Below are 12,698 nucleotides of genomic sequence, written 5' to 3'. Positions count from 1 at the left end.
ACCCCAAACCAGCGCAGGTCTTTTTGAATGAGGTCACCACATGGTAGTCTGTCGCTGGACACGCACAGGAGGCCTCTGAGAGTGGCCTCGCGACTCTGGCCCCCACTCCATGCCCCTTGTGGAGGAAATGTGTGCACGAGGGTTGTGCGCACCCTCCTTGGGTCCCTTCTTGGCAGTCAGCATCTTGGTGTCTTTGAGGTCCCCGAGGACCTGAGAATTCCTTCCAAGGCGGTGCGTGGCGTGGGGACGTGGACGCAGAGGATGTCCCGGGGAGCTGTCGGCGTCCCGGAGATGGCCACCGTGCATCTCCTTCCCGCCTTCAGGGTGAGGTGGCGGCCATGACGAGGAGGCCCACGCTGACCCCAGGTGGCTTGTGATGGCAGCCCTGGGTTCGAGTCCCACCTGGGTCTTCTCACTTTTCCTCTCTTGCGAAGTGGGGGTTAAACCCCCCGAAGCTTCAGCAACCGCTGAGCGAGGCCTGGAGCCGCACCGGAGGCCCAGCAGCGGTCCGGGGTACGCGGGGGCTCCAGGAGGCTCCCGGGTTTTCCTCAGCCCGCGACGCTCGCATCCTCGGGTGGGTTCGAGGGGCGCCTAACGAGCCGGCCGAAGCTCTCGAAGGCACCAGGGCGTTCGTTACCTCTGCCCTCCCTTCGTGGGGCAGCGGGGCCCGGGGATGCACCCCAGAGCCGGCCCACAGGGCCGCCCTCCTCTCAAAGGCTCCCCTCCCCATCCCCGGCGCTGACGCGCGCCCGGCCAGGCCAATCAGCGCTCGCGGCGCCGCGCCCCACGCGCCGGCCTCCGCCCCCTAGCTTAAGAAAGGGCGCGCGGGCCGGGCTGTGCCAGAGCGCCACGCCGAGCTGAGCTACCGGGCGGTACAACGCGGGAGTTTCCACCGCTTCCTGGGCTCACGCCACCCTCGAGCTGCACGTCGGCCGCCTTAGCCGCGAAGGCGCCCCCGCCGCGCGCCCCGACGGCGCCCGCCCGCCTACCGGCCGAGGCTGGAGTGAGTGCGGCGGCATGCTGGCGCTGCTGGTCGCCAGCGTGGCGCTCGCTGTGGCCGCCGGGGTCCAAGACGGCCCGGCAGCCGGCAGCCGCTTCGTGTGCACCGCGCTGCCCCTGGAGGCGGCGCGCGCCGGCTGCCCGCTGCCCGCGATGCCCATGCAGGGCGGCGCGCAGAGCCCCGAGGAGGAGCTGCGGGCCGCGGTGCTGCAGCTGCGCGAGACCGTCGTGCAGCAGAAAGAGACGCTGGGCGCGCAGCGCGAGGCCATCCGGGAGCTCACCGGCAAGCTGGCGCGCTGCGAGGGGCTGGCGGGCGGCAAGGCGCCGGGCCGGGCGGCCTCGGGTAAGGACACCATGGGCGACCTGCCGCGTGACCCCGGCCACGTCGTGGAGCAGCTCAGCCGCTCGCTGCAGACCCTCAAGGGCCGCCTGGAGAGCCTCGAGGTAGGGGCGCAGGGGTCCTGTGGAGGAACGCCTCCGAGGCGAGGGCCAGAGGTGGGGTGCGTGGTTCTGTCCGCCTGCTGTGCGGGACGCGGCGGCCCGGGTGCGCTCGGGCACCGGGGTGAACCGGGTTTGGGGCTAGGGTGTTCTCGGTCTTGTTAGGCGACTTACTCGCGTGACTTGCGACCGCCACCCCTCCTCTTGCTGGAAGGAAAGGGTTAAATGCCCTGTATGCCCGACTGCGCACGGTGTGGCCGTTCACCTCCCGAGGTCAGGTCTGGCGAACCGGGACGGCCTCCTCTCCTTGTAAAGCACTGAGCCTGCCCGAGCCTGATGCGCAGCAGCTGGAGGTCAGCTGGCCGGTGTCCGGCGTTTCCGTTTATAAATCAGGTCGGGCGGGGGCGGGGGTCGGGTCACCAGCCACACCAGAAAGCGCCCTAGAGGAAACCTGGTTAACTTCAAAGACCCTCTGTCCTCCAATTGCGCGGATCTAAGATGCCCTTCCCGATTGCTTTGGGGAAAGGGACCTTATTCCGTTCTCTCTTGGAAGGTGTATGCAGTTTGAAACTCTGAGAAAGAAATCTTCATTTCCTTTCCATCTTTACTTTCCACCCAATTTAAAGCGTGGACTTTTCTGTTAAGAAACGTTTATCAGAATACTAATTAGCAAAACCTATGTTTCCACTACAGGTGGTAATTATTGCAAAATTGAGGAGTTCCTGTGGCATGATGGCCAAATAAAAGTATTTCCAGCATCTATGTAGCCCTTAGTTCATTATGATTAACAATAGCTAATGTTTTCTGGAACACTAACTATGTGCCAGGCACATTACCTAATTTTAACCCTTGCAACAATCCTATTAACTGCATTTTACAATTCAGAACGCTTAGAGAGAGGGGTATATAGCTGGCCAAATTCTCATGGCTAGGCGGTCGCAGGCTGCCTGCAGAGCCAGCATAGTGGTAGAAGAGTAAAAGAAATGGGAAGTGAGGATTTAGAAACAGCAATAGAAGCAGAGATTCCCGGAATCCAGAATAGTCATGTTCTAGATCTCTTCCATTAACATCTCTGCAAGCATAGATACTCACTTTTGTGCTGTACTGGAACTTAGGGGTGGTTTTCATTTCTAGATGAAAGCTCATAGCTTTAGGTACCATTTGATTAACTCTCTCTCTTTTTAAAACCCTAGTTGTGTTTTGGTCTTTACCCAAGAATGATAGATGTTGGTTTAAATTTTGGCTTTTTAGTAAGAGGAGCAAAACAGCTTTCTGAGAGGGGAAAATGAGGTTTGTAAGTTTCAAATATTGCAGCAAAGTGTCTTTGACTTTGAGATCCCTTCATACAGAACAATAAAAAAGCATCAGTAAAATGCCCCCCCTTCTTGCCATCGGCGCAATTTATTATTCCCATTTTGGAAACTTCTCCCTGTGTGGTGAGGCCATTAGAGCTACATTTCACAATTTCTTTTTAACTGGCCTTAATACTCCTCCTTTGTGTGTTCTCCCGACCGAAAGCACCAGCTCCGAGTGAATGTGTCCAACAGCGCAGTGCTGCCCAGCGACTTCCGAGAGGTGCTCCAGCGGCGGCTTGGGGAGCTGGAGAGACAGCTGCTGCTCAAGGTGGCAGAGCTGGAGGACGAGAAGTCCCTGCTCCACAATGAGACCTCGGCTCACCGGCAGAAGACTGAGAGTGCCCTGAACGCGTTGCTGCAGAGGGTGACTGAGCTGGAGCGAGGTGAGTGCTTTAACTTGTTTCTCTGTCGCCCTCTGTCTGACATCCTTCTGCCACCCGCAGTGGGGGGATTAGTGGGGAGGAAGGGTCCTTGTTCTTGGCTGCAGTTTAAAGGAAGCTGGGCTGGAGCAAGGGAGAGCAAGCAGAGAGCAAGGGCTAGCCCCACAGCTATCTTGTGCATTTATGGATGTGACCAGTTGGGCCTTGAGGGAGTGGTGGCTCCCACCCCTGCCTGCTGACTGTTGGCATGAGGCTGTGTTGGCATCTGGCTTTGAGGGTGTCCTTTCATTGTCTCTAAACCTACCTGCCCTACGTGGAGGAAACCACCTGATTCCTTACCATTCAAGCAGCAGCCCACCTTTCCCTTTTGTGCCTCTCAAATGAAGTGTTGCTTTTTCAACCTGAGTCGTCTCTTATGGTTCATGGAAGTTTAGGGTTTCTCCTGCACAGTTGGCTGATTCAACAACCATGTTGGCATATGTTCAAGAGACTCAGCAGAGACTGGAGGGGCCAGCTGACTGCTGCTGGGAGTGGCCTGGTTTTCATCACAAGTCTAGTCAGACCCAGGGTATTAGTAGTGATTGTGGCATTCCATGGAGAAGAATCTTGGCTGTTAGAGCAAACAAGTGGGACTGGCAATGGCCATCTCAGGAATCAGCCCCAACCCCTAGGCCCACTGGCATTTCCATGGAAAAGCCAGTACACTCAGGACCAGTTTGGACAAATAACCTAAGCCCTGGCCTCCTGTGTAGGTATACCAGCTGCTTCTTAACTAGTCCTTGGTTAGGATTCTGAGTATCTTTCCCTTCTGTGCTCATGCTGCCATGGTGAAGTGTCCCATAGGAAACAGGAAGGGGCGGGACCAAGGGCCCCAGACAATTTAGATTGCTTTATCAACCCCAAACTGCCAGGTGCCCTGGGCGAAGTTTTAGGTTTGCTGCTAATGGGTATAGGATTACAATCTTTTCAGATACACCAACCTGACAAAGGCTGTTTCTTGTTACTCGGTTTAATGAATTAATAAAATGTCCAATTTAGTAGCATTGTCTGGGAGGGCCAAATGGAGTAGATCTGGGTGTGGTGTTTCTGCCTCCTTTGCAGCAGCATCTCAGAAGTCACAAGTCTCCTTTCTCCCTTTCCTGTTTTCTTCTTCCAGAAAAGTCTATCCTTTCTTCCTTATTACCCTTCTCAGAAAATGGTAAGTGACTTAACTCTTAGACTTGGATTCTTGAATTTCTAAAATAAAAATGTTCTCTCTGCCTCACCTCTGTGACTGGGTGACCTCAGGAAACCCAGCAAGTCTTAAGAGCCTTCCCTGAAGTCAAAACAGCTGCAGCTTTGGCCTTTCTCAAAGGTAGGAGGGGAGGAAGGCAGTGTCAGGTCCAAGGTGTGGGGTGGCTTGCCCTTCCTTGCCCCCTTTTCTCCCAGCCTCACCCACAGTGAAACCTCGGGACATGCAGGGCTATGGAATGGGCACCCTGTAGTTACTAGAATCTTGAAGTTGGAGGATGGGAGGAGGGCTTTGCTAGAGACCTCGGTGGCTGTGTACTCTGCTTGGTACAGTGGCTGAATTGCCCCAAGGAGGTGGGCTAATAGAGGTCTACTGAGTAGGGCAATGAGTAGTGGCAAGCAGTGTGTGAGCATGTCAGCTGGGTGAGCTAGCACTTTTGGGTACCCACTTCACAGGTGAGAAAAATGCTCAGAAGTTTTTGGCCAGAGGTGTGTCATCGGGGAACAGGGAACCAAGGTGAGGCCTGGGCCACCAATTGGTGGGCTGCATAGTCTCCCTGCCCATTCTCTGTTCTCTGACTCCTGGCAGGTTGTGAGTTTCACTTGGTTTCCATCTAGGAACTACCACTTTGTCCCTTCCATCCAAGCCTGATTTTGGCACCCTCCCTCTCCTTTGATGCTTAGGTTCTACAGAAAGCCCTCAGAGCTCATCTGGCACACAGGGGAGGTCCATGCTTGGCTCTGCCAGGCAAGGCCCCTGGCTGGCCATTCTTCTAGAGCCCCAGGGCTTGGCACTGAAGAGCAGCTCAGCTTTTACTCCCTACTGCCTTTTGACCTACCATGGGAGCTCTGGAATCTCTGTGTGCTCCACTCAGTTCTGGGACCAGTCTTTGAGGAAAGTGTTCATTTACTGATCAGTTTGTCTTCTGGGCCATTCTGAGTTAGTACCTGTCCTGTTTGTGACAAGTGTAAGAGGATATGTAAACTCCCAGCCCCCAAATATACCATGAGTGGAAGATGTACTGTGTTCTTTAGAAGTTCCCTGCTGAGCCCAGAGGAACTGGACTTTAACCACATGCAAAATGGGGGATTTTGGGGGGACCCTGGTCCATCATCCCCTTCCCACTAAGTGCATGTTCTGGGCCTGACACTGGGCTGTGAGTTCCACATCTGTATCTCCTGTAATCCCCGCAACAACCCTGTGAGGTGGGTGTTAGTTGCAGATGAGGGACTGAGTCAGAGCTAAGCGATGCCTGCATTCATTCACATGGCCAGTAGATTGCAGAGCTGGGGTGAAGTCAGTGGTGACCCCAGAGGGCTAGAGTCATAAAGGCTGCAGCCTGGAGTGGTGTGTGGGCTCCAGCCCTGCTGGACAGGAGGCTCCTCAGGGCCCAGCAGTGAGCAGCCAACCCTGCACACGGGTGCCCCCATCCCAAGGATGTTCATCTTCTTTGTTGCGAGACCTACTCACATGCAGGGCCCTCCAGATCCTGGGCCCTGAGAAGACGGAACTCTTCTTTTTCATCCTATATACCCTGCTTCTTAGCTTGTCGGCCACCTGCAGCCTCTGATTTATTGGTCAGGCCCTTTAATGCCTTAATTGGTTTTAACTAAGTTTCCTCTGAACCCCCAAGCTGTTTGAAATAAATAGAGCACACCAGCTTTCAGGGTGTGGGCCCCTCCTCTGCCCATCGGGTCTCCCAGCTCTAATTAAGCCTGTCTGCTGTTACCCAGCTAATGGTATTACTAACACCAAGCTTTATTAAATCAGCAAGCTTGACCACCTGTGAGGATAGAAGCTCTTTCTCTTTATTAGATAATCATGCCTTTGTGAAGAACATGGGCATTTGCAGATTAAATACTAATGGCTATGTGTAGTGGGAAGAGAGACTTCTGTTCCCTGCTCTGTCGTTCATTAGCTGTGTCACCAGGGTAAGTCACTTCATTTCTGTGAGCCTCCATAGCTCAAATGTGCAACCTGCCAGATCCAGGAGTTGGGGCTTTCTGGCTCTCTCAGTTGTGCTTCAGCCTGACGAGGGGTCAGTCCCAGCTCCTACAGAGGCCTGGCCCCTCCCTCGGCTGCCTCAGGTGGCCAGGTGCTCAGTAGTTCTGAGCCTGTGTTGAGGGTGCCGTGCCTTGGGAGGTCAGCAAGGATCAGACAAGACTGCTCAATCAGCAGATATGGGGAAACAGTGCACGTGAAGCCCAGACTCTCATGTTTGCTGCTGCCTGTTCAGAGAGGTTGACTGCATGATACTGGCGCCTGCTGCTTTCCTTTACAGAAGGTCTCCTTGGATAGGTGAGAACCAGGGCACCAAGGAGTGTCGTCACTCAAGTATTCTTTACTATGCAAGAAGATGGGTTTGGGGATTGGGGTGGAGAAAGGATCTATTCTGGCTTTTGTTCTGTAGAAGGGATGAGGAAGGGACTGATACAGTTCCCTAGTGAAACGGGCAGTTTGGCTCTCTTGGTTCTGGGTCCAGAGGGCCTGCTTGTCCTTGACAGTGATGGAGACCACTGGGTCCCTTGTGGATGTCTAATAAATTCTTGTTGAATGAGGGAAGGGTGTTTAGGCTCCTTCACCAGCAGCACCTGTCCCCAAATCAGAGGGAAGCTTCTGCAGCTCAAGGAATCAGGTCTACCCCACAGACTTTGGAATCTGTGCTAAACAGAGATGGGAGCTTGCCTTCTGTGTATTTGTTTTTGTTTTTAATCCTGAACTTAAATCAAAACTGTATGGAAAACTACTTCAACCCATTTAAAAGTACCAATCATTTCCAAAGATTTTGAAAGCACCATTACATGGGAGGGGCCAGGGAGGTTCTCACAGCCCCCAGCAGGGTACAAGGGGTTGTGAGGCTCTGGCCAGGTGTGTTAACCTCAGTGGAGAGAGACCCTTCTTGTGTGCTCCTGCCTCCCATTGGTTCCAAACAGCAGGAAATTGTCAATAAATGTGATCTTCTCTTGAGGAAGAAAGAGCAAAGCCGTTCATGTCAGGGATTTAGTCCAAAAAAGCCACTTCTGAGTTAAGTTGAGTGTCAAGACAGGCACCTAACTCCTTCACCTCCATGGCAGTGAGTCATCGGTGTGAGAAGTCACATGACTCACTGGGGACAGGTGTCTAGGAGTGCCTGGGTCCCTGTGAGACCTCCTGACTCCAAGTTCGAGTCCAGAAGCTTCCTGACCACCCCCTTTGCTCACAAAGCCGAAGGGGCCAAGATGTCAAAGAAATAGCTGAGGCAACAAGACTTGGCAGAAGAGGTTTTTCTGCCTTAATTTAACCAGAAAATTAAATCCAACCTGCTGCAGCCTCTTCCTCAGCTTTCAAGAGCAGGAACACTTCTTCCTTGATGGAGTTTGAGCACTTAGAACAGTGGCTGCCGGGAGCAGGTGCTCTGTTGCTTGAGGGACTGCCTTGGGGGTGGGGGGCCCAGGGGAGCCTCTCTCTGGGCTACATGTGAGGGGAGGCTAATGCGCTGCCCGCCTCTTCTCCCACCCTGCCCCCAACCCCAGGCAACAGCGCGTTCAAGTCACCTGATGCATTCAAAGTGTCCCTTCCCCTCCGCACAAACTACCTGTATGGCAAGATCAAGAAGACGCTGCCCGAACTGTACGCCTTCACCATCTGCCTGTGGCTGCGGTCCAGTGCCTTGCCAGGCATTGGCACCCCATTCTCTTATGCAGTGCCCGGGCAGGCCAATGAGATCGTGCTGATAGAGTGGGGCAACAACCCCATCGAGCTGCTCATCAATGACAAGGTGAGGCTGCTTGAGCTGCCACCCTTCCTCGTCAGAGCAGCAATGACCGGGATGCTGCAGGGAGTCTGACCACTGATTGTAGGGCTGTCCTCGTAACGGGGACGGCTCTTGTTGGCTCAGCCCCGCTCCAGGCCCCCAACTGGTTAGGGGATGGGGGCAGGCAGCTGCAGCTTGCGGAGATCCAAGCTGTGATTCTGGCCAAGAAAAGCAGAGGGTCCAGGCCAGAGGCTGGGGAGGCACAGAATGAGCTGGGTCTCTGCATGCCATCCCGAGTTGTCACTGGCCCTTGGACCAGTCAGTGAGGGATGTTCCCCAGGGCCACAGTGATTAGGAAGGGGTGTGTACGATGCTTCTCATCAGCATTTCTTTTTTGGGGGAGTTTATAGAGATGTAATTTACATATGGTAAAATTTACACTTTTTAAGATGCAGTTCAACCAACTGTGACATATATACACAGTTGTGTAACCACCAAAATTAAAGTACAGAAGTGTTTCATCCTCTCTCCAAATTCCTCACTCCCCTTTGTAGTCAACTCCTGTCCCTACTCGAGCCCATTCCCACTGACCTGTTCCCCGTTCCTGTAGTCTTGTCTTTTCCAAAGTAAGTGTCCCTTTTAGTAAACTGGTTAATTGACATTCAGGAGCCTGGTCTCAAGAGCTCAGCTCTGGGTGTCCCTGGGACCCTCCAGCAGCCCCACTCACTTAAACTTCCCTTCTGAAGTCAGATTCAACATTGCTAGAAATACATCCTTAGCTCCTTGCTGCAGCTGAATATTTGAAACACTGCACCAGCTCCCTGGCCGCCCAAGCCTGGGAGCACACACCCACCCCGCCCCCTCACTCTGTCTTTACTGAACTGCCCTGGATGTAGTTCAAGTGGGAAACGCTGTGGAATCTGCCTGCTGGGCTCCTTTCCCACAGTGACCACGTCCCTGAGCCAGGGATTAATTGTTCTAAATAACACCTTTGGACACAGCAGGGCTGAGAGCCTTGTTTTCCTCTTGGGTTAGACGGTGTGTGTAAACAGCCAATTCCTGGAGGAAGCTCCTGGTTGCTAGGATACCAGCAGTAACAACAGGATGGGTCGGTGAGCAGAGCTGCAGTGCTCACAGGGCTGTGAGCCTACCTGCCCGCCGAAAAGCCCCCCCTTCTGGTCTGTATGGGGGGTCTGTGTGCACCCCCCATACTCACACATAAGCACAAGCATTCAGTCCTCTGCATGGGAGGACACACGCACACACAGTCCTGAATGACACAATAGAAATTGGGACTCTGCCTGTGGAGCGTAGGCACCTGGTCTGTTTTCCCACGAAGTCATTTTCCAAAGTCAGGACTATCCAGTAGAACACGACTTCTCTTGGGTTCGTCAGCAGGGGGCTTTCAGGACCACCACGGGGAGGCTTGTCCATCACACCTGCTCTGTCTGTCCAGTGTCCTGGCCCCTCAGCCAAGCTGGGGACCAAGAATGTCCAGGTGACAATGGGGTCAGGGCCTTGTACCCAGCCCACCCCTTTCCTCTTGACCGTCCATGGGTCACACACAGCATCTCGCACCCAAGGGCCTCTGAGGTGGGTGGGATTGGGCATGTTAACCACACAGCAGAGAAGGGGAGACTGAGAGGGACCCTGCATGATAGGAGTGGCAGAGGGTCCCAGGGCCTCCATCCCCACCAGGTCAGGTGGGGGGCTCTCACCTGCACATTGCTGCCCACAGGTCGCACAGCTGCCTCTGTTTGTCAGTGATGGCAAGTGGCACCACATCTGTGTCACCTGGACAACGCGAGACGGCATGTGGGAGGCTTTCCAGGATGGGGAGAAGCTCGGCACTGGGGAGAATCTGGCCCCCTGGCACCCCATCAAGCCAGGGGGTGTGCTGATCCTTGGGCAGGAGCAGGTGGGTGCAAGGGCACAGGAAGGGAGCTCATGGGCCAGCCAGGCAGCATAGACCAGGCCTGCAGGCCACCCACTCCCCTGCCCAGCTGTCTGCCTGCTGGCTCTGGTCACTGCGGCCCAGTGGTAGCCTGGGTGGGTGAGGTCTCCACTGGCTCTGTCTGTGCTTTCTTATGGCCTGAGGCCTGAGGGCAGGGGACCAGGCTGGTGTAATGGGTGTAAACAGATTCCAGGATGGTGAGCAAGAGTGTCTTTGGGGTCATGGGGTCATTAGTGATCCCTGATCACCTTTCCAGACATTTGGCCTCTGCCAGGCACAGTATTAACTTAGTGGCATCTCCCAGGAGCTTCAGGATCAGGGTCTTAGGGCACACCTGTGGGGTGCTCAGCCCTGTAGGGGAGATGGGATGACAGAGTGAGACCTGGGAGGCAGCCTTCACAAAACTTGCCGTCTAGGAGAGAAGACACCTGGTTGGGTGTTGGCTCTGGGCAGGTCAGAGTTGATATTTCAGTCTGCATTTGAGGTTTGCTGGTGGAAAGCAGGGGAATAGACACCAGGTCCCTTTGGGAGCTTTGAGCCTTGGCTGCTGCTTGGCCCCCTCCCCTCCTCACTTCTCTGTTGCTTCTCCTCTGGGAAGGGCTGTAAGTTGGGAGACCCAGGACTAGTCCTCGCAGTGGGACTTTTTGGGCAAGTGCCTCCCTGACTAGACTCAGTTTTCTCTCTGTAAAATGGGGTGGTTTGAGTGAAGCCGTCTCCCAGGCCTGATGTGCCCCAGAGCTCCAGAATCTGCAGGAAGCAGTGGTCAGTAGTCAGAGCTGGAGAGAGCCAGGAAAATGTCCCTGTCTCCCTGTCCCCCTCCCACACGGGCATCCCTTCCCTGAAGCCATTCACGTGCCAGGAGAATTAGCAGATGTGTTTGCTTCTGAACCTGCACTGACACAGTTCTGTTCCCATTTCCAGGACACTGTTGGGGGCAGGTTTGATGCCACACAGGCATTTGTCGGGGAGCTCAGCCAGTTTAACATATGGGACCGCGTCCTTCGTGCACAAGAAATTGTCAACATCGCCAATTGCTCCACCAACATGCCAGGCAACATCATCCCTTGGGTGGACAATAACGTCGACGTGTTTGGAGGGGCTTCAAAGTGGCCTGTGGAGACCTGTGAGGAGCGTCTCCTTGACTTGTAGCCACCTCCTCCTCTTTCCAGGAGGCCAGGGGTCAAGACTATTCCTGTCAGAAGTACAGGGTCACCTACTCGCCCAATTATACTGTGTTTAACCTCCTGCTGGAATGGGCTGGCCCACCCCAAAAACCCATTCCTGGGGAATCCCTAAGACTGAGGCTCTCTGGCAGCATTTGTTACCAGCTATTTGTTCCCAACCAAGATTTTGTTGCTGTTTTGGAGGAAGAAGCCCTGGGCTGCAGGTGGGCAAGTATCTGACTTCCTGCCATGGATAGGGGGTTAAAGCCCTTCAGGCCCTGCTCAGAACCACTGTAAATGCTAGCACACCCAGTCTTGCCTGCCCTCTTGGATCCTTGGTGTCCTGTGTGCACCTTCTGTCTGTCTCCTTTAATGGCTGTGCAGCCATTCTGGTGGAGTGGCTGTGCCCCTTGTGTGTTGAGTATATCCTGCTATCCACTGAGCACACAGCAAAGTAGCACCCCCTTGCCCTGAAAGGCCCTTTCTCCGGTGTGCTTCATGCTGTGAGGAACTCTTAAGTTCAAGGAGGAGGGAGGCTGTCCAGACCACGCCCTGCCTTCTCTAAGGTGGAGGGGGCGTCCGTGGCTCCAGAGGGAACTGTGAGCAGGAACTCAGCGGAGAAGGACCGTGGCAGCTGCCCCTTCCCCGCCGTCACCTCTCCCTCTGATGGAATCACTGCTGGATATGGCTCTGAAAGGCCTCTCCTCCACTGGTGCCAAAAGTCCAGTTGCAGCTTTTACAACCATTCAGTATGGTTCAGGGGCTATATTTTTCCCCAACAGAAAAGAACAGCCATTAGCAGGCTCCCAGTTTTGATGTCTCTCCCGACTGTGAGGAATGTGCTGGTTTTAATTCATGTTGATCCCTGTAAGCATTTGACTGTCTCAAGTATTTCCCCCAGAAGTTTTTCAGGTATCCTGCAACTGACACTTGCTTAGTGACTTCAGGCTGCTTAATGTCTTGGACAGAGGTAGTTATTTTAAAGATAAAGTAAGTGGGGAAATTTATAAAGCTAAATATTATATATTTTATTTTTCATACATGTTTGAAGTGTAAATCTGTGGAAATTCCATGTGTGGGACCCAGTCAACATGCCCATCCTGACATTGTATGCTACAAGAACTCTGCTGCTGATGGAATTTGATTAAAGTGCACTGGAAGACGCCTGGGTGTCTGTTTTCTCCGTGTCAGGGGCTGAGGGCAAGGAGTGGTGGGGCTTTGTACCCCCTGGCAGAATGATGGCCACTCTGGGTAGCCTGGGCCTGGTCCTGCTTGAGGACCTTTGGAATCCAAAGTGCTGAGACAAGGTGGAGAGCAGTTCGTTTTGAATCTCCATTGTAATGAAAATGATGAAAACCAGCTACTTAGATCTCCCCTGAAAGGTGCTTGAAGAGTATCCTTATTTCATACCCATGTCAGGTGCTGAGCTCACCTTACTTGACTCC

At 54.0% G+C, this 12,698-nt stretch overlaps 1 protein-coding gene across 1 annotated transcript; it reads left to right on the top strand.

The window, feature by feature from the left end:
- Positions 1-834: 834 nt before the first annotated feature.
- On the top strand, positions 835-12,417 carry NPTX2 (neuronal pentraxin 2). Its single transcript, XM_037003728.2, has 5 exons — positions 835-1,443; positions 2,956-3,175; positions 7,916-8,160; positions 9,875-10,054; positions 11,012-12,417. The coding sequence occupies exons 1-5, from the start codon at positions 1,018-1,020 to the stop codon at positions 11,237-11,239; spliced, it is 1,299 nt and encodes a 432-aa protein (XP_036859623.1). The 5' UTR covers positions 835-1,017; the 3' UTR covers positions 11,240-12,417.
- The last annotated feature ends 281 nt before the right edge of the window (positions 12,418-12,698 follow it).

This window comes from Manis javanica, chromosome 10 (genome assembly GCF_040802235.1).
Source record: "Manis javanica isolate MJ-LG chromosome 10, MJ_LKY, whole genome shotgun sequence".
Taxonomy (NCBI): Eukaryota; Metazoa; Chordata; class Mammalia; order Pholidota; family Manidae; genus Manis; species Manis javanica.
Note: the sequence above shows the minus strand (reverse complement) of the source record. Positions and strands in the feature narration are given on the sequence as shown.

What these genes read in the sequence shown, in the direction of transcription:
- NPTX2 (XM_037003728.2), top strand. Translation starts at nt 1,018, where the DNA reads ATGCTGGCGCTGCTGGTCGCCAGCGTGGCGCTCGCTGTGGCCGCCGGG. An exon ending in GCCGCCTGGAGAGCCTCGAG is followed by an intron (nt 1,444 to 2,955) that starts GTAGGGGCGCAG and finishes CCCGACCGAAAG; the next exon opens with CACCAGCTCCGAGTGAATGT. An exon ending in TGATCCTTGGGCAGGAGCAG is followed by an intron (nt 10,055 to 11,011) that starts GTGGGTGCAAGG and finishes TCCCATTTCCAG; the next exon opens with GACACTGTTGGGGGCAGGTT.